This window comes from Mastigoproctus giganteus, chromosome 11 (genome assembly GCF_048544385.1).
Source record: "Mastigoproctus giganteus isolate SK-2022 chromosome 11, ASM4854438v1, whole genome shotgun sequence".
In the NCBI taxonomy this organism is placed as follows: domain Eukaryota; kingdom Metazoa; phylum Arthropoda; class Arachnida; order Uropygi; family Thelyphonidae; genus Mastigoproctus; species Mastigoproctus giganteus.
In genome coordinates, this window is record NC_143585.1 from 156,055,804 (window position 1) to 156,078,240 (window position 22,437).

General features: G+C 37.7%; 1 protein-coding gene across 4 annotated transcripts in view; it reads left to right on the forward strand.

Annotated features, from left to right (window-relative positions):
• The window catches only part of Trm7-32 (tRNA methyltransferase 7-32), a 204,503-nt gene that overhangs the window by 130,071 nt on the left and 51,995 nt on the right, over positions 1–22,437 (forward strand). For all 4 annotated transcript variants that reach the window (XM_090385277.1, XM_090385281.1, XM_090385278.1 and 1 more), the window contains exon 7: positions 13,070–13,172. In XM_090385277.1, the coding sequence (XP_090241403.1) occupies positions 13,070–13,172 (103 nt within the window). The remainder of the gene's footprint in view (positions 1–13,069; positions 13,173–22,437) is intronic.

Genomic DNA, 22,437 nt, shown 5'->3' on the forward strand with positions numbered 1-22,437 from the left:
GGGTTGTTAATGACAGTTTGCTACTGCAACAGTAGCTGGAAAAATGCTGCAGATGAGCTGAGAAGTGACAACTGAAGTTAAACATTGACAAATGCAAAGTACTGCATATGGGTAGCAGTAACCCCAGAGAAATGTACTAACTGTGTGGTATTACAGTCGGTATTAATCAATGAAAAAGACCTGGGGCCAATTGTGCAGTAAGATATGAAGTTTTCTGAGCAGTGCAGACAGAGTGCAAGAGCAGGTCTGGTCCTATCTGGGTGCACAGTTACCCGAGGTCTCTTTCATTCTCCACTACCCTGAGTGTAACACCACCCAGTTAGTACATTTCTCTGGGGTTACTGCTGACCATATGCAGTGCTTTGCATTTGTCAAGGTTAAACTTCAGCTGCCACTTCTCAGCCCATCTGTCCAATTTTTCCAGATCATGTTTCAGCAGCAGCAGCATACTGTTATTAACAACCCTGCCAACCTTTGTATCATCTGCAAACTTTGACATTAAGCTTTATATACCTTAAATATACAAAACAACAATGTACCCAACACCGAACCCTGAAAGACACCACTAGTAACGTTAGTCCGTGTAGGGCAGTATCCACTGATTACCACCCTGTACTCTCCCACTCAACTGTCCTTTTATCCATTGTAGTAACTTGCCCTTAATGCCATACTTCTCTGATTTGTACAGTAGTCTTCCATGTGCAACAGTATCAAAAGCTTTCCCAAAATGATATCAAAATTATTTTTTGCATCCAATTCCTTTGTGACCACGTCATAGTATCCAATCAAATTGGACAGACAAGATTTCCCCTTGACAATCCAATGCTGTATCTGAATTATTACTGCTTTCGTGTCTACATCATATTCTGCAATGCTTCTTTAACCAGTGACTCCATTATTTTCCCTGGAGCAGAAGTCAAACAAACAGTTATAGCTCGGACACAGAATGGTTTTGTTAAGGGGAAGTCTTGCCTGACCGATTTGATTGGATACTATGATGCAGTCACAAAGGAACTGGATGCAGGGAATAACTTTGATATTATATACTTGGATCTTAGAAAGGCTTTTGATACTGTTGCATGTGGAAGACTGCTGCGCAAATTGGAGCAGTGTGACATTGGAGGCAAATTGCTGCTATGGATAAAGGGATGGTTGAGGGGGAGAAGACAGAGAGTGGTAATCAATGGACACTGCTCATCGTGGACTAATGTTATTAGTGGAGTCCCTCAGGGTTCAGTGTTGGGTCCATTGTTGTTTTCTGTATTTATAAATGATATTGATGATGGTATATCAGGCTTAATGTCGAAGTTTGCAGACGATACAAAGGTTGGCAGGGTTGTCAAGGACACTACTGACACTATGCTGCTGCAACAGGATCTGGAAAGGTTGAGCAGATGGGCTGAGAGGTGGCAAATGAAGTTTAACATTGACAAATGTAAAGTACTACACATGGGAAACAGCAACCCCAGAGCAACGTATCAACTCTGTGGTACTACACTGACAGTGGAAGAGAATGAAAGGGACCTGGGGAGTGGTTGTGCAGGCAGATATGAAGTTCAAGAAGGATGTAGAGCTGCTGGAACGAGTACAGAGAAGGGCAACAAGATTAGTGAATGGAACAAAGGGGTGCTCTTACGAAGAAAGGCATAAGTTTTGCAAATTACAGTGTCTGGAGACTAGGCACCAGCGAGGTGATCTGATAGAGGTGTATAAAGCTTTGAATGGTTTGAGCATGCTCAGTGCTGATGGGATTCTTCCTCTCGCTCAGAATAATCACCTGAGAGGGCATAAATTCAAATTGAGGAAAGACAGATGTAGGATAGACGTACAGAAATTTGCCTTTAGCCAACGGGTGGTTGGTTGGTTGGTGGAACAGACTTCCATCCCTTGCCGTGGAAGTTGATAGCCTAAATAAGTTTAAGGCTCAGCTGGACAGGTATTTTGAACGAACAGAGGGGTGAAGAAGTGGAAGTGGTTTTTTTTTTTTTTTGGCTGATGCTGCATAAGCTTGCTTTCTTGCATCAAATGTCTCTACTAATGCTAATAGATCTGTAATTACTCGTATCACCCTTTGATCCCCCTTTGTGAATTGGAGATGCATTTGCACGTTTGCATGATGTTTTTGGAGCAATTGGATATGGGACATGATATTGCCATGGAGGATGTCTTTTTTTGTGTGTGTGTGTGTGCGCGCGCGCGTGCGCGATGCAAGGAGTGTAACGAAATCAGGCGACAACTCAGTGTTGTTATGGGCCTATATGAGAGCTTGAAGAACAGGGTGGATGCTCTTGAAGAATCTAAAGTGAGGGGTCCATCAAGCTCTCAGCTGCCCACATCAATGCCAGAGCTTGCACCTGGTCATCACGCAACACAGTGGCAACTCCCAAGGCAGAATGCGCTAGTCCCACAGGAACTAGTAGTTGTTGTTGACTCTATTGTCAGGGAAACAGGGAACATGCTTTGTAAAAAGGATTGGCGGAACAGGACCAAGGTATGTCTTCTAGGGGCAAAGGTTGATGATGTTGTAGAGTGGATATCATCTTTTAAGGGCACGAAAGGTGATATAGTTGTACACTTTGGCACTAATGATATTAAGAGTAGGAGACCAGCAGAATTACTTAACAAGTACAGGTCACAGTTGAAAAAAAGCCATGAATTAGGGTTGAATTTGAAAGTGTCTGCAATTCTGCCCAGACGCAATAGGAGGGAGTATATGATGAGAGCTTTGTCGATACATTCGGCCATGGAATGATTGTGCAAGGCTCAAGGGGTAGAATTTTTTTCAGCTGTTCTGTACTTGTTAACAGAAGGGACTGCTTCTACAGGGATGGGATACACTTAAATAGAAAGGATGCAAGAATATTTGCTGATGCTATCGAGGCACTGTTAGGTGGGTCGAAAAACTGCTAGCTTGGGGGATCAAGGACTAGTAGATTAACAGTAGCCACTTGCAGAGGTGAAAGTGATTCTTGCATTGCTTATATTGGAATGAGCAGTAGACTGGAAAACAAGATGCAGGATATTTCAGTGACTGCTGGGAGTCATTGCGGTACAAGTAAACACATGGATTGTGTTAGGGTAGCTAAGAAAAAGAACAGGTTCATGTATACTTTAATGTACGCCAACACTAGGAGTTTGGTAAATAAATATTATGAATTTGAGGTATTGCTCAAAGCATCAAAGGCAGATATTGTTGGGATATCAGAAACGTGATGTCACACAGATATAAGGAATGCAATACTGCAATTTGGGGAGTACAACGTCAACAGAAATAATAGTCAGGATAGGAAGGGAGGACGGATTATGCTATTAGTTAAGAAACACATAAAATCCAAGGAAGTGAAGCCAGTCAACATCACTGACAGTGCAGTGTTGAGTCAGTTTGGTCTGACATAAGCATTGGGAGATCAAAATTGAGTGTAGGAGTGTGCTATAGGCCTAATGAATCTGATGAGTATAATAAGAAACTGTACAGGGAAATAGAGTGGGCCAGTAAATCAGTGTGCCTTATAATGGGGAAATTTTAATTTCCCAGATATTAACTGGAATTTGTGGGTTGGTCACTAAGACACTCTCGAAATGATTTTTGTGGATTTATTGGATGATTGTTTTCTACATCAGCATGTTCGGGAGGCAAATAGAGGGAGTAATACTCTTAATTTGATTATGATTAGTGATTCTTCGTGCATTAAGAATCTGCAGATAGAGGAACCACTAGTTGGCAGTGAACACAGTGTGCTGAAGTGAGATTTCCTCAAAGAGGTAACTACCATCAGGGGTAAAGGGAAGGGTTATTGCTTTCGTAAAGGCGACTATGATGGTCTGAGACAGTATTTAAATTTCATACAGCGAGACCAACTGATGATGTTACCAACAGCAAATCCAAAATGGGAAGCGTTCAAAGAACTTATCTTGGAAGCTACTAGGCTTTACATACCAACTAAGAAATATTGTTCAAGGTTTATGCCTAAATGGATGTCAGATGAACTAATGAGACATATGGCAGAGAAGAAAAATGCATGGGATACATATAAATTAACACGTGACACAGAAGCCTATGAGAGATATAAGTTGATCTGTAACCAAGTTACAAATGAGGTTAGGCAGGCGAAGGCGATTACAAGAAATCTTTGGCAAGGGTTGCAAAGAAAAACAGCAAAGAGTTCTTTACTTATGTAAACTCTAGAAGGAAGAGGATGAATCAGATTGGTCCACTTGATATTGATGGTTCAACTGTTGATGATCCTGCTCATGTAGCTAACAAACTAAATGAATATTTTGCATCGACATTCACAAATGAGGAGTTATTCAGCGAGGGGAATGCCAGAGGTGTATTCACCTCTGGCAGTAAGCTAGATAATCTTGTAATAACTGAGAGTAAAGTGGAGGAGAAATTGTTTAAGATAAACACAAGAAAGGCACCTCGGGTGGATGTGATCTATACGGTTATATTAAAGGAGGCAGCAGAGGAAATAAGCAAACCCTTAGCCAGAATTATGAGAGCTTCCTTGGACTCGGGGGAGGTACTCATAGACTGCATATGTGCAAATGTGACCGCAATTCACAAATGGAGGATCAAAGGCTGACAAGTAATTATAGACCTCTATGTTTAACTTCTGTTCCAGGAAAATTAATGGAGGCACTGGTTAAAGAAGCACTGCACAGTCATCTAGACAAGACTTCAGTTATAGCTCGGACACAGCATGGTTTTTTTTAAGGTAAAGTTTTGCCTGACCAGCTTGATTGGATACTATGATGCAGTCACAAAAGAACTGGATGCAGGGTATAACTTTGATATTATATACTTTGATCTGAGAAAGGTTTTTGGTACTGTTGCACATGGAAGACTGCTGCACAAATTGGAGCAGTGTGGCATTGGAGGCAAATTGCTGCTATGGATGAAGGGGTAGTTGAGGGGGAGAAGACAGAGTGGTAATCAATGGACGCTGCCCATTGTGGACTAATGTTATTAGTGGAGTCCCTCGGTGTTCAGTGTTGGGTCCGTTATTGTTTTCTGTATTTATAAATAATATTGATGATGGTATATCAAGCTTAATGTCGAAGTTTGCAGATGATACAAAAGGTTGGCAGGGTTGTTAAGGACACTACTGACGCTATGCTGCTGCAGCAACAGGATCTGGAAAGGTTGAGCAGATGGGCTGAGAGGTGTCAAATGAAGTTTAACCTTGACAAATGTAAAGTACTACATATGGGGAAACAGCAAAGTATCAACTCTGTGGTACTAACAAAGGGGCTGACATCTGGTGAGTATGGGCTTGGCACACCCAGGGTCCTCAGCTGGATATCATCATTCTTCTCTTTCTTGGTGATTCCTTTTTACTTTCTACTTCTGACTTTTTTTTGCTCTCTCTCTCTCTCTCTCTCTCTCTCTCTCTCTCTCTCTCGGTAACTCAAATTTTGTTTCGGCTGGTGCAGCATAATCCTCAGGCTTTCTTGCACCATATGAATAATTATAATAATAATAACACTGACAGTGGTAGAGAATGAAACGGATCTGGGGGTAATTGTGCAGGCAGATATGAAGTTCTCTGAGCAGTGCTGACAGGCTGCAAGAAAGGCTCATGGTGTCTTATCAATGATATACAGGAATTTTTCTAGCAGGAATAAGGATGTGATTATTTCCTTGTATAAGGCAATGGTCAGGCCACACCTTGAGTACTGCATACAGGTCTGGAGGCTTCATTTCAAAAGGATGTAGAGCTGCTGGAACGAGTACAGAGAAGTGCAACAAGATTAGTGAATGGAACAAAGGGTTGCTCTTACGAAGAAAGGCTTAAGTTTTGCAAATTACAGTGTATGGACACTAGGCACCGGCGAGGTGATCTTATAGAGGTGTATAAAGCCTTGAATGGTTTGAGCATGCTCAATGCTGAAGGGATTCTGCCTCTTGCTCAGAATAATCATCTGAGAGGGTATAAATTCAAATTGAGGAAAGACAGATGGGATAGATGTGTGGAAATTTGCCTTTAGCCTGTGGTTAGTTGGTCGGTGGAACAGACTTCCATCTCTTGCCGTGGAAGTTGATAGCCTAAATAAATTTAAGACTCAGCTATACAGGTATTTCGAACGAACGACGGGTTGAAGTGGAAGTTTTTTTTTTTTTTTTTTTGGCTGATGCCGCATAAGCTTGCTTTCTTGCATCATATGCCTATGCTAATTTCCAGTCTGTGGGAACTTCCCTGAGTGCAAGGATGCTCTCATAATTATGGCTAAGGGTTTGCTTACTTCTTTTGCCACCTCCTTTAACATAACTGGATAGATTCCATCTACCCAAGGTGCTTTTCTTATATTTAACTAAAAAAATTTCTGCTCCACTTTGCTCTCAGTTACTACAAAATCATTTAACTCCTTGTTAGTTTGATAAACATCTGGCATTCTACTCCTTGAATAACTCCTCATGTGTGAATGTAGATGCAAAATACTCATTTAGTTCGGCAGCTATCTGAGAAGGATCATCTATAGTTAAACCATTGATGTCAAGTGGACCATCTGATTCATTCCCTTTCTTTTAGAGTTTATATAAATAAAGAAATCTTTGCTGTTTTTCTTTGAATCCTTTGCCAAAGATTTTACATAATCTGCCTTTCCTTGCCTAACCTCCTTTTTGACTTGATTAGAGACTACCTTGCACCTACCATAGGCTTCTATGTTTCCTGACAATTTGTGCATCCCATACATTTTTCTTCTCTGCCATGAGTCTCATTAGTTCCATTTGTGCCTTAACTTAGGGCAGTATTTCTTAGTTGAAACAAAAAGCCTATTAGTTTTCATAATTATTTCCTTGAATGCTTCCCATTTAGAATTTGCTGTTAGTAATCATCAGTTGGTCCCACTGTATAGAACTTAAAAAATCTCTGAAACCACCGTAATCACCTTTATTAAAAAAAAAAAACTTCCCCTTACCCCTGATGGTAGTTACGTCTTTAAGTAAATCCCACATCAGTACACTGTGGTCACTACCTCCTAGTGGTTCCTTTATCTGTAAATTCTTAATGCATGAATAATCACTGCTGATAATCAGATCAAGAGTGTTACTCCCTGTTGTTACCTTTCTAACATGCTGCTGTAGAAAATAATCATCCAATAAATCCACAAAACCCTTGGTAGTGTGTGACTGACCAACTCACAAGTTCGTCTATATCTGGGAAGTTAAAATCCCCCATTATAAGACTGATTTACTGTTCCTCTCTATTTCTCTGTATAATTGTTCGTTGTACTCATCAGAGTCATTAGGCCTATAACAAACTCCTACCCTCATTTTTGTTTTCCCAGTGCTTCCGTCACACCAAACTGACTCAACATTGCACTGCCCATCTATGTCAACTGGTTGCACTTCCTTAGCTTTTATGTGTTTCTTAACTAATAGCATAATCCCTCCTCCCTTCCCATCCTGTCTATCCTTTCTGTATACATTGTACTATCCAAATTTCAATTCTGCATCCCTTATATCTGAGTGACACCACATCTCTGATATCCCAACAATATCCACCTTGGGTGGTTTGGTCAGCACTTCAAATTAGGTCAATTTATGACCCATCTCTTACAAGGTCTCTCCATTCTCTGTCTCATAGATGTTCTGTTTTTGCTACAGGCTTTTCTATAGATACTTCCATGGGCATTGTTCTTCCGAACTGGCTTCTATAATTCCCACTCTATCTTTTAAACACATTTCAAACTGCACTCAAACATGTGCTACAACCAGTCAGCATCCTTGTACTATACAACTTCCAACTCTCAACTTCTCAACCTTCAACCTCCATGGTACTAAGTACTATAGGCTCTAATACCTACCATGTTTGTGTCTTCATAAAAACACAAAAATCCCTCCAACTTCCGTTTTCTAGAAGAAAAAAAGAAATCCCTTGAATGTTTCGGTTATTTTCAGAACATCCAAAGCATAGGCTGCCTATAATTTCAGAATTTAATTGTATTTGGTTAGTTGGTGTGTGTCATTTGCTGTGAAGATGTGTTTATTAAATATATTTATTTTAAAAGAATTTGCAGTTTAACTGTTAATTCCATGTAATGCTCTTCAGCCCGAAATTGAAACATTGATTAATAGTGCCTTCTCAGCTACATTGGCAGTGCCACCTGAGCAAATCATACATTTAGAAGGAACTAATTTACTAGGTCACTAGAATTTCTGTAAAGAGGTATAGTATTTTAAAGCCACTTGCCCAAAATTTGAAGACATTTGAAAGGAAGTTCAAATACAGGTAAAATGTTGTGAAAACTCAAGTTGCCCATTTCCGGGAGAAATTTCTTTGTGTGACTTTTTTGTGTAATTCTTTCTTAATTTTATTCAAACTATCCACTTCCATAACAACCCATCAAAGTTTTTTTTTTTTTTTCAATGGCCAATCACAAACAATAGTCGATATGTAAATTTTTGCACATTTATCTTACAGCCATCTTCTTTTGATTTATATATATGTTCCCAATGTGTGTGTTGTCTGAGAAAGAAAGAATAAGAATGCCATCAACATTTAGTTTACTCAATCTGTTTAAAATATGGACCACTTGAATGAGGTCTTGCAGGTGCCTAGCATCCCAGTACTGCAATTTTCAGATGATATTCTTACCATATCAGACTGAAATCTGATATGGTAGAGTACCCTTTTGTGTTCTTGACTGATTTTGTTGCCCTTTGTTTGTACTCATTCCAACGGATTCTCATCCTCCTTGAAATGAGGCTTCCAGACCTGTATACATACTCAAGGTGCTGCCTAACCAGTCATACAATGGGATAATCGCATCCTTGTCCTTGCTGACAAAATTCCTGAATCATTTATAGAATGCCATAAGCTGTCTTGTCAGATTGCACTGCTCAGAGATCTTTGTGTCAGGTTGTACAAAACAGCCCTTGGTCGGATTTGTTTTTCACCACCTTGAATATGTTATTCTCAGATTAGTGCTGCCCTTATAGTATCTTGCGCATAAAAATGCTAAACCTCAATTGCTACTTCTTAGTCTGGCTGTCCAATTTTTCTAGGTCTTGTTGAAGTACTATGCCTCATTTCCTATAATTAACCAACCTGCTCACCTTTGTACCATTTGAAAACAGTAAGTTTGATATATTATATTTAATATCATCAGTAATATTGTAAACAGTAAAGGGCTCAGAAATGAGCCCTGAGGGACTCCGTTAAGAACAGTACTGCCCATTTATAACCACACTGTCTTTTACCATTCAGCCATCACTTCATTCAAATATATCACATCGCAATTAATTTCTGAATCCAGTGCTTTCATTATCATGTCATAGTAGCTAATCGTATTGGTCAAAAAAGATCTCCCCTTAACATTGCATGCTGGGATTTTGGTATAACTGTATCCCTCTCAAGATAATCTTGCAATACTTCCTGAACTGCTGTTTCCATTATTTTCCCAGTGTATGAGTTTACTCACTTTGCCCTTTGATCTGTCTCTGTGAATAGGAGAGACATTTCTACATCTCTAATCTGTACAGACCTTTCCCGAATCCCAGCATGCTTCCATAATTATGGCCAAAGTTTGCATATCTCTTTTGCTGCTTCGTTCGATTTTATCGGATAGATTCCATCAGCCAGGTGCTTTATTTACTTTAAACTTTCACAATTTCTTTTAGATTTTCTTCTCAGTTATTCAATAAAGTATTGTGCCACAGAGCAAAGCAGAAAAAAAAGAAAATAACAGGTTGCAGGTAAAAATATGTTTAATGCCTACTATGAACAAAAACACAAGTAAATATACAGGAAAGTAATATGTAGCTTTCAGATGTGGGGGGGAGAATCCTTCATCAGTTGTGACCGTTAATGCAAAAATACAGAATGTCATGTGTGCACCATGGCAGTCATGTATGGTGAACTGCATACTACAAGTGCAGGTACGTGCCTCCGTAGCCAGGTTGGCAGGAGCAGCAGTGCGTAGCACACGCTTCTTGATTAGACCGGGATTCGAGTCCGTGACCACCAAATACGGAGGATGCAGAAAGGTCAGGGATAGACCACCGCATATCCCTGGAACAATATGGCCTTAGTTGCTAATGCTCCTAAAAACCAAATAACAACAACAAGTGCAGGTAACAATTAGCTGTTAGAATGGAATGCCTTGCAGTTGTAGCTGTAATGCCTGGAAACTTTGTAAATGCCGACGTTTGTCGGCCAAGAGGATGGTTGTCTCAGTAATGAGATGGCCACAACATTCTCTGTTCCAGTTAAAGGAACTGCTACAGTATGAGATGTGTAGTGATTCCAACCAGACGTGGTGACAATAATGGAGGGATTGATCAATAATCATGATGTGCCAGCGTGGATCAGTGTCATGCTGGGTTGACCAGAAGTGCTCAGCAATGGCTGAGTGCTCCACGCCTGCTAAATGGATAGATTTCTCATGTTCAGAGACACTACCGAGTCTCCTGCCAGTTTCCTCAACATAGCAGCCAGTGCAGTCATTTTATTTTCTATTTTGCTCTGTGGCACAATACTTTATTGAATATGAATCCAGAGCACATAGGCTTTTTTTTCTTATGTCTTCTCAGTTATCATAACAACATTTTGCTTCTGGTTATAACTTGGTATATTTCTGTTATTCCATCTCTAAAATACACAAACATGCAAAATATTTTTATTTATTAAATATTTATTTTTAGCAACTGGAACAGGTTAATGGTTGTAGTGTTCATATCTAATGTGCCAAATTGGTTCATTTCTTTAGTTTTAACATAAACAGAGGATTCTTTGTTACTTTTCTCTGCATTGTTAACCATATTTCTCTGTTGAGTCCCCTAATTGACTTGATTGCAGACTAGTTTGTACTTGCTGCTGGATTTTGTGTACCCTGATCATTTTAAATCAACTTGTTCATTTTTCTTCCCCAGCCACTAGTCTTGGTTCATTTGACATCCATTTAGGTCTAAACTTGGAATAATCTCTTTTTTTTGGTGTAAAAAGCTTACTAGCTTCTATGATTACTTTCCTTAATGCTTCCCATTTGGAATTCGTTGTTAGTAACATCATCAGTTGATCATGCTGAAAACATTTTTAAAATTGTCTTAACACATTGTAGTCTTATTTAAGAAAGCAAAATTCCTTCTCTTTATCTTTGTCAGTTGTTATATAAATCCCACATCAATATATGGTTACTGCTTCCTAGTGGTTCCTTTACCTTTTCCCATTTACAGTCTTCAATAGACTGAAAATAGGTTTCCTTAAGTCCACTACTTTTCAGTTTAGGAAAGAGAAAAATGTCACAAGGGGCTATGTTTGGTGAGTAGAGTACTTGTTCTCATGCCTACAAGGATTTGTTTTTTTGTCCAGAAACTGGTTAACAGAGAATATGTTGTGTACTAGAGCATTGTCTTGATGGAGCATTCAGCCATTCTTCCGTGATTCAGGTCTCTTTGAATTTTTTCATGCAGCCTTGCCAGAACTTTTAATATTGTAGAAAACAAGAAGCATGGTTTTCATTTTTGATTTTGGCTCTTTTTTTTTTTTTTTTTTGGTCTCTCCTATTTTGTTTTGTCTTCCATTGTATTGACTATCTTTTAGTTTCTGGATCATATTGGAACAGTAAATTTTTATTGCAAGTAATTACAGTACTTAGAAAGTATTTTTGGATCTTCTTGAGGTGTTTTCAGTACAACTTCACAAACTTGTAGTCTTCTCATTCTTTAATCTTCATTCAAAATTTTTGCCACCATCTTGGCACACACTTGCCCGCACACTCTTCTCATGCCTAAAATTTCACTTATATTTGTCTAAGCGTTTCTTTGTCCATAGTAAGTTGTGGTGCAACCACTGTAATGCTTAGTGGTGATTATTTTTATCAGTATCCTTACCCAGTCCACATTTCCAATAATTTTTATGGGTGCTGGATGAACTGGTATTTCATCATCTTCCACATTCTCTCTTTTTCCTAAAAATCTTTTATGCTATTCAAAACACACAAGCTCTTGACATAGCATCTTCCCCATAAACTTGACATAACTCATAACTGTCAGTTGGTGTTTTCTTTAGTTTTGTTAAAAATGAGGTTGATTCATTGTTTGATTCTTTTGTCTGTCATTTTCCCCATCAAATTTCAAGAACACAAGGTGATGAAAACCTGTCTCCCAGCAAAGAGAATTAGCATGTTGGAATATGATTTGGCAGACAACTAGAGAAGATTCAAGGTCAGCTGATATGCTTTTGTTTCATAGGTGGCACTTGGTGTGTAGTGGCTGTGCATACAGTCTCATTATTTAATATTTAATAGCCACACTTTGATTATTGCCCCAAAGTAATTTAGCTTTGTGTTGAACTCTTGCATCAACAGGGTGCAAAGCCTGGGATTCTGTGCATTTTAACTAGGAGCATAACCCCTTGATGTGGGTCTCCAGATTAGCATCACACTGAGATTCATTGTCAGCAGCACAGGTTTAAAGCTGACAACATAAGGATCCTACATTTGATCATACTTGTAGCCGAGTCAGGCACGTGGATGCATAAGTACACGTGCTTTGAGTGACCTGGGTTCAAGCCCGTGACTGCTGAATACGGTGCTGTTTCTTATATTATCTCTACCTTATGAACTCCTCTGACTGTGTGGTTGTCCCAGAGTATAAACAGAAAATCTATTTATTAGGCCTGATGTAGCCGAGTGCAGTGGCACATGCTCTTTGAGTGGACTAGGGTTGAAGCCCTGACTACTAAATACGATTAAAATTTGTATTGATTGATTTATTGTAAACTCCACTGACCTGGTGGTTGTGCTGGAGTAAAAAAAAAAAAAAAAGTTGTAGTGCTAGTGGGTTTAGCATATTGTTGAGTAATAATCTTGTATGAATGTGTTAATTAAAATTTAAAAAGTTTTTGCCTTCTCTGTTATTCATGGGAATCAATTTTATATATTTAAAATCTTAAAAGTATTTATTTCTATGGTTACTGTAGCAAAAATCCAAACATTACCATTCAAAATCTCAGTTTATTATAGTGCAATAAATTAATTAAAACAGTTATAGTACTGCATAACTCTCCAGCTATCTTGTGTAAGAATGTCTATTACCTGTTTTGAAAATTCTGTTTTGCAGATATTCAGAGGAAAAGATGTTACACTTTTGTACTCACAGTTAAAGGTTTTTTTTCCTTTGGTTACTGTTGCAAAACCACGAAGTAGCAGAAATTCAAGTATTGGTAAGTCATTGAAGAAATTCATGTATTAGTAATAGTCTATAATTACTGATTAAAAATATTTAAGAAAATGTCATGTGTCAAACTAGTCCATGAAAAACAAATTTTGATAATATGAACAGTTTATGATCTCTACTAAACTGCAAAGAAATTAATTCTGGAGGCCTTACATGTCACTCAGTTATTATAGCAATGTGAGAAGCAAATTGAGTGTATTACTATTGTCTTTACTTCCCTTATTGTTTTATATTTCGTAATTAGGCAAAAATATTTCAAATTTTTATAAAGTTGAATTATAATAACAAATAACCAATAATAAAATTTTTTTCATACTAACCAAACTAACTTGAACAAAGCTGTAGTCAGTAAGTGACTTTGCCTCTTTCCTCCATGTGGTGGGACGTAATCAAAAGAGGATAATTTGAGCTCTCCCAGGACTAAAACAGTAAACTTAATAATATGAACATCATTCCTATTGTGCAATTGTTATCATAACCACAGATTCAATGATCTTGCCCACCACTGTGCAAGATGATACTTGCTGATCTGTTGTTCAGCACATGTTTTGCACTTCCTTTGTGAATGGAGAGACATCTCTCCATTCCAAGGGAATCTAATTAGGATCTCATTAACATTCCCAACAGGTTGATTAACTCAGCTGCAGCCTTTTTTGAGGAAATTTTTCCCCTCTACCCTAACTTCTCTCAGCTTCAGTAATTTTTCCAATAGACCTTTTTCTGAGACTATCATATAACTTATTTTCATTTTCCTGTAATCTGATTACATCACAGTTCCTTTGTGATACATATAGTTTTAATTATAAATAATATTGCAAGATAATGTATTTAACTTTTATATTATTTGTGCTGAGTTTTCCATGGTTCTACCACTTTGATCAAATAAAGAGTCCATATGATTCTCTCTCTCTCTCTCGCTCTGCACTGAATAAAATATGAATAGTATATTTATTTCCACTATTTCTATAATGAGACAGCCACGTTTACTCTGTTCAAGTTTCTGAAAGAGATTTGTCATACTTCTCACAAACAAAGGACATGGGATAGTATTGATACCCCAGTTGATGTGCAGATGAACTCAACAGTTACTTTGCAATGATATTTACAGAAGAAAAACCCTTTATGTCAATGAGAAATTATGGGGGTGAAGTTGAAAAATATGTGATTAATGATATTGATATTTCACATGATTATTTAATGAAAAACTTTCAAGCCTGCAGGCAAGTAAGACTCCTGGGGTTGGTGGCATAATTTTAAAGGAGAGAGCAAGTGAGTGAGTGATTAAACAATTAAGGCTAATTATGAAAGCATCTCTACAATCAGGAGAGATTCCATTGGATTGAAAAAGTGCAAATGTATCACAAAAATGCCAGTACACAAAGGCGAAATTCTAGGAGTGTAGTGAGAAATTACTGACCAGTTAGTCTAATTACGGTAGAGAAAATCACGGAGTCAACGATCAAGGGTGGAATTCAGAATCATTTAGATAGAAATGAATTTTGGAAGAATACACAGTTTTGTAAAGGGAAAATCAGATTTGACAAATCCGATTAGCGATTTTGACAGGGTCACTCATGAACTGGATTTAGGAAATAATTGTTTATTTGTATTTCAGCAAAGCATTTGACTCAGTCCCAGATGAGCGGTTACTTTAAACTGGAACAGGTTGGAATCACCGGGAAAATCCTTAGATGGATAGCAGGATGAGTTCAGGGTAGGACACAGAGGGTTGTGATAAATGGTTATTCCTCAGATCAGGTTAATGTAAGAAGTGCAGTTTCCCCAAGGATCAGTACTGGGATCACCATTGTTTTTGATTTTCTTAAAAAACATCTTAAACTTTTCTTAAAGAGGGTACGATGTCTAAATTTCCAGATGATGTAAAGATTGGTAGAGTAGTAGTAGTAGTAGTGGCATGTGATGCAAGAAAGCAAGTGTATGAGCTTATGCAGCATCAGCCAAAAAAAAAAAAAAATAATAAAAATTTAACACAACCATTCCCCTTACTGTTGGTCCAGTTCTTCCTTAAATATATTTAACCTATCAACTTCCACGACAGATGGAAGTTTGTTCCAGCAATTAACCACCCGCTGGTTAAAGGCAAATTTCCACACATCTATTCTACATCTGTCTTTCCTTAATTTGAATTTATGCCCCCTTAGGTTCGTAATATGAACAAGTGAAGAATCCCATCAGAATTCAGCGTGCTCAACCCATTCAAGGCCTTATACGCCTCAATCAGATCACGACACTGGTGCCTGGTTTCCAGCCACTGCAATTTGCAGAACTTAAACCTCACCAATCTTTTTTGCCCTTCTCTGTACACACTCAAGCAAATCTACATCCTTCCTAAAATGAGGACTCCAGACCTGTATGCAGTACTCAAGGTGTGGCCTGACCTTTACCTTATACAGAGGGACAATCACCTCCTTTTCCCTGTGGCACCTCCGTAGCCAGGTGGGAAGGAGCAGCAGTGCGTAGCACACGCTTCTTGATTAGACCAGGGTTCGAGCCCATCACCACCAAATACGGAGGATGCGGAAAGGTCAGGGAATGACCACTGCATATCCCTGATTAATATGGCCTTAGGTGCTAATGCTCCTAAAAACCAAATAACAAACAAACCTTTTTCCTGCTAGCAAAATTCCTATATATCATTGACAAAACCCCATGACCTGCCCTGGCAGCCTGTCTGCATTGCTCAGAAAACTTCATATCAGACTGCACAATTACCCCCAGGTCTTTCATTTTCTATCACCTGAAGTGTAGTACCACACAGTGGGTACGTTTCTCAACGTACGATCAAAAGAAAAATGAGGTCGTGAATGATGACTGATTCAAATTTGAAGAATTTTCTGCTGCTCTCAGTAACAAATTTAACACCAAACATTGAAAGACTGGCGAAATCCAAACAGGCTCAAAAGTCTCATTAATGGTAAGTAATGTTTATGTGCTGTAATAGAAATTGCTTTACATACAATAATTAAATCATTTAAAAATGTTAATTATGTTCATAAACATACTTTTATTAAAAAGGTTATTAAGGATATGCCTGGACTCCTTCTAGCGAGCAGAGAGAACAGACGACTCCAAGTTCCAACCTGATCTCGCTCTCGGTGCTCCATCTTACTCAGAGCGCTCTCTGTCTCTCATCACATCCAACAACTGTGATACAGAGCTATCTTCACCAAACAAGACTCTCCGGCAGCTGTAGCACCATCAGCGGGTTCCACGACAGCGGTTGCCCTCTCGTCCAAGAGATCATCTCTCACTATTGTAGATTGGTGCTCCAATAAACATGTGTCTTTTGAACTGGCGTACATTATTTAATTTAGTTGTGTGTTTGAGTTATTCTTTTTCCTCCCCTAAGCGAAGCAGATCCTATCCCTATCTTCCAACCCCAACCATGAACGTAAGAAGGTGGAAAAGGTGCTTGAGTTGTATGGCACATCTGAACTCATATGTGAAAAAATTGGCGTATGGTATGTAAAAGGTTGGCCACCACTGATCTATATCAACTGGATGCACTTCTTTTGATTTTATGTTTTTCTTAATTAACAGCATAACACCTTCTCCCTTCCTATCCTGTCTTCCTTTCTGTACACATTGTACCCCCCACATCCCAATTCTGCATTCCTAATATCTGTGTGACACCACATCTCTGATATCCCAACAATATCCGCCTTTGATGTCTTGACCAACACTTCAAATTCATCAAATATATTTACTATATTTCTAGCATTGGTATACATGCAAGTATACATGCACCTATTCTTATTCTTAGTTACCCTAACACATCCCATATGATCACTTGCAAGCAGAGCTGCTTCAGACCAAATAGACTTCAGTGATGGTCAGAAAAGTAGCATCAAGGTCTTACACCTGGGAAATCAACAACCCCAAAATAACTTGTACACTTGATGGAGTTGAACTGAAGTCAGTAGTGGAAGAAAAGGACATGGGAGTCAGATATCAAATTCTCCGAGCATTGTAGACAGGTTACAAGGAAGATCCATGGTGTCCGATTGATAATTTAACGAACATTTGCTAGTAGAGATAAGGATGTCATAATCCCATTATTTAAGACTTTTGTTATAAACACAGAATTCCAAGTATGGTTGCCATACTTGGAATACTGTGTTCAAGTATGGCAACTGCACCTAAAAAAAGGCATTGAGCTTCTTGAAAACGTCCAGAGATGGGTAACTTGCCTGGTGAGATCAGCAAAAGGTCGTCCATATGAGGAAAGACTGAATATGTGGTTTGCACAGCTTGGAAACTAGGCACCTTAGAGGAGGTGCCTAGTTTCCAAGGTGTTCAAGGCATCTGAGATGCATAAGTAAAATGAATGAGGATGAAAATTTTCACGGATGATTCTAGAACTAGGGGCCATAAATTCAAGTTGGGTTGGGTGATGTTTAGACTGGACTGCAGGAAGTTTTATTTTAGCCAATGAGTTATAAATTACTGGATTAAGTTACATGTGTGGTTGAGGCTGACATTTGGGGTTAATTCAGAGGTCAGCTGGATAGTTACCTATGGGAGGAGGGAGATGCATAAGTTGTCTATTTCCTTTTCTTTTATTATTTATTAATTATTTTATTTAATTCTTTTTTAATTTAATTTATTTTATTTTATTTAATGCAAATTAATCAATTTAAATAATAAAAACAAAAGCCTTATCTAACAATACAGTAATCAGAATAACACATTTTTTAAAGATTTTATTTTATTTGTAAGATAAACTAAGAGAAAAACAATTAACAGAAAAAAAAATATTGTACAGTATGTTTTTATATATACATTATAAAAGTATATATAAAAACAGTATAAAAACATACTTTACGGTGTTTTTATACAATCTTTTAGTATTGCAGTAAGAAGAAATACAATCTGAATATAAAAGGAGATATATAAACCATTAACTTTTTAATAAATTAATCTAATTTAAAGAAAGAATCCAATGTTGTTTGCACAGTTTTTGCTTTCCTATATGCATTTTTAACTACAGCACCTACTTTCTTTTTCCTGGTAACAAAAACATCATTGATTTGCTTGGTGCTCAGCAGCTCTTCTGGTGTTAGCATTGCTGTGGTAGCAACTTCATCAGCCACCTTCACAAACTCCTTAAATTCGCCATCAAAATCCTCCTTCAGATTTCTCCATCCTTTAATGTTGCTATCATTCGTCTGCTGGACCATGATTTTCGATGATATTCTCTCCAAAGCCACTCTTTCTGAAGCAGTTGATTATTACGCTCGATGCAATACTGTCCCAAGCAATAACAAGATTACGGATTGCATCCAAGACTTCCAATTTGGCTGCCATCTATGTAGTACCTTAATCAGATGGGCTCTATATGCTATCTTGAGGATAAAATAATGTCTTAATCCAGTGCTGCATAAAACTGGTGGTACTGCGAGGTAAAAACAATAGCTGCATATTTGCCAACTTAAGCGTCTCGGCAGAATTTGCTGTACTAGATCTAGAATCATCAAAATGTTCCTTTTTCTTTTGTCCACTTTAGGTAACCAAGACTGAAAAATCTTTACCGTAAGCCAAACAGTTCTATTGGCCTCATGATCACAGGGAAGTTGGTTAACTTCTAAACCAACTTGGCTTGAAAAATTTACCAATCACAAGAGGGTGTAGTTTTGTACTGCCATCTGAATTGCAGCATAACAGAACAGTGAGTCTTTGTTTACTTAATTTTCCACCATGACAAGACTTCTTGAACAGCAAATGTTTTGTTTGGTAGCAAATTATAAAATAAATCTGTCTCGTCAAGGTTAAAAATATCCTTTGCATGATATTTTCAAGAACAGACCGTACATAACACAACCAGTCTGTAGCATTTTCTTTGTTGACTAATCCAGACTTGCTGCGAACATTTTGGAAATCAAGTTATTCCTGCTTTAAATCTTTGGAGCCAGCCACTGATACATTTGAGGTTGCTAATTCCATGTTGCTGAGTTAGATAATTTGCCTTTTCTGGCAAAATTAGACCTGATATTGGCAAATTAGATGCACGCATTTTTTGATATCACCAGAAAGTTTTCTTTCAAGCTCCTCATGTTTTGCACCATAAATTAGTTTCCTGTTTTTTATCGCTGCTTGTGCGTGCATGCGTTTGTTTAGGGGTACATAAGCTGCCAGGGAGAGAGAAATTCATTGATTGCATCCTCACCAATAATATATCGTAGTGTCATCGGTTCTCATAGATTTGTCAAAGAAAACAGAATGGATGTTCTGTCATGCTGATAGTACGGACATTCAATCAGGATATGTTTCCCTGTCAAAAGTGCTGAACAGTGGACACTGAGGATGATCCTCTCCTGTCAGCAGATGGAGGTGAGTCAGATATGTGTGTCCTATTCGTGCCTGTGCAAGTACCACTTCTCTTCACACTGTTTTGACGCTAGAGGCTGCTCCAGTGTTACACACTTCATATTTTTTCCGGTGTTCAGTATTGTAGGTAACGTAGGTAAAGGGATGTTGTCCTTTGCAATGTCCGTTTTGCTTCGTTCCGTTCTATCAGCCTCTTGTATAATTTTCAGTTTTGTTTGCAGTCTTAATTCCATTCGTTGACGTTTTTTCACCATAACACTGATAGATTAGATTTAATATAAAAAAAACTTTAAATTAATTGAAAGACAGTTTCAAAAAAGACATCAGTTCACATAAAATAGTGCAAAAAATAGATTATACTGTAGCAAAAGACTCTTTAAACCTGGCTTAACAATTGCAACTAACCGTTTCCATGGAGAGTGCAGGAGTGTATGTAAAGATCTTAGAAAGACTGTTTTTATTCTTTTCTTAATTTAACAGCTCATCTTTCACAGTGTTTTTCAGAGTGCACTTGTGTTGTAGCTACCATAAACTGGTTTTGTGTACACAAAAGTAAATTCTAACAAGTCAGTGCCATCCGTTGGGAAGCAAGGAACTAGGTGACCAGTGGTAGTAATAGGGACAATAATTGGACAGCTGGCCAAGATTTGTATTAAACATGCAAAATAACAATATTTATTTCTCACAGGATGTAAATGAACTTTGTAATATATATTAACCAAATTTTGTAATAAATGAATTTATTTACATAGAAAATCCTTTCATAGGGGAATGGTACTTGCTTCAAATAAATGAGTATGTTGTATAAACCAAGTTTGTATTAACAAGATTTTACAGTATCAGGTTTTACAGGTTTGTGAGTGCTTCTGAATTGTTAGTTCCCCTGAGCCTTAGACCCCCCTCCTGAATGATATTAGCAAAAGTTCTTGGGCTACCCCAGTTCAAGTAAATTACATCTTTGAATCTTGACAATACAAATTCCTTCTACTAACTACGGGAACCAACACCCATGAGTCCCTTCAGTCTAGTGTCTGGGCTGACCTTTTTCACAACATTTTTTTTTTTATATTTCCTGACCATCATCACTTTGTTCATGCTATAACTCTATGGTGGTAGTACAGAAGCTGTGATGTTCTTTTCAAAAATAAGGAGCCCGTGTTAACTGTTGGGTGAAGATCAGAATCCATGATTTTTTGGATATGCACCTTCCTAAACATAGAAAAAGTTTTCATATTTATATATAGATCATTCTTACAGAGTTATTGCATGAGAGTATCCTATCTCGATTATAGATTGCTTCTCTCATGTTTGTTCTACTTTTTACTTTAGCATTAGTACCGGTATGTGATGCAAGAAATCAAGCTTATGTAGCCTCAGCAAAAAAAAAAAAAAAAAAAAAAAAAGCCCGTGTGTACCCTGTACAAAAGATATGTTATGTGAAAACATTTTTGACGAAAACCTGAAATGGAAATTACGTATATTATGTCACTTCTTAAATGACGATGCGGTCACTAATGTTGATTCAGTAGAGTAAGTAGAGGATGTGAGCCTGCTACTTACCGGTGGAAAGTCAAAGATAATCTCAGGGGCTCACATCTGGTGAGTATAGGCTTGGCACACCCAGCATCCTGAGCTGGATATTATCATTCTTCTTTTTCTTGGTGATCTCTCTCTCTCTCTCTCTCTCAGAGTAACTTGGAAATTTTTTTTTTTTTGGCTGATGTATCATAAGCCTTAGGCTTCCTTTCACCATATGGCTAAAAATATTTATTTATTATTTTATGTCTTTACAATTCTGGCCCATTTGAACTTGTTCCTCATCATCCTTTTCTCGTACTTATCAAACCAATTCTCTTTCTAAATGTCTGTAGAACCGTCGCCCATGTTTTCTCGTTCCATTTTTTCGTTCGATTTTCTATTATGCTGTTGCTTGATAGGTCATATGGTAGGTATATAAGTTACAACAACTGAACTTTCAGACATTGATCGATGAACTAAATACCAAGCAGCCTCCTCACTAGTAGTAATTTCGACAGAGTTGAGCATAGCAATGCTTAATTTTCTTGTAATTTCAACGATGCCAAATTCAGGATACTCGTTTATAATTTCAATAATTTTACTTTGTAAATTGCTAAACCCGCGATTCATCTTATTTATGTATTTGATGACATAAGCAGCACATGACTATTCTTCAGTGATGAATTGAATGTCCTGTTAGACTTTAAAATGCCAAACACAAAAGGATTGAAGTGGTTATGCCATTTTTGATGAGGTTCTCGTTTCAGAAAGACTTTTGGCTGAGTAATACCAGCTCAAAGTAAATCGATATAATATGATTCTGAATGAATGCAATTTTCTTTAAAAAAGTGATGGATGGTAGTACAGTAAATCCCTGCTATTCGCGGTATCTGTATTCACGATCGCTGATTTAATATAAAATGAAACCTAAAAAAAATGTGAATTTTAAAGCGCCGTGAATATTATCCGCCATAAAAAAAACATGGGAGTGGCTAAAATTATCTTTCCCGGTCAAAACAGCACTCAGTGGGTGGGGGAGAGGGGTGACAAAATCGCAAGCGTGGATGTTTTTCGCTAATCCTTGTTCAGTATATGTTATGCGCTTGTAATGGAAGTTTTCGTCATTTGCTTTTAATTTATATGCTTTTAAATTGAATAAATTTATAAATTGATAAATTTATGTAAGCATATCAATTTATAAATTGATATGCTTACAAAAATGATAAATCTACCGTTTTGCAGTGTAAAACAGACTTTTTCGAGTGTGTTAACGGATGAAAGTGACTTTATTATGGACAAGTTCTTTCTAACCCGTACAAAAATATGGCTACGAATAACGAGAAATATGAAAATATCAAAGAAGGGGATGACATTAGCGAATAAAA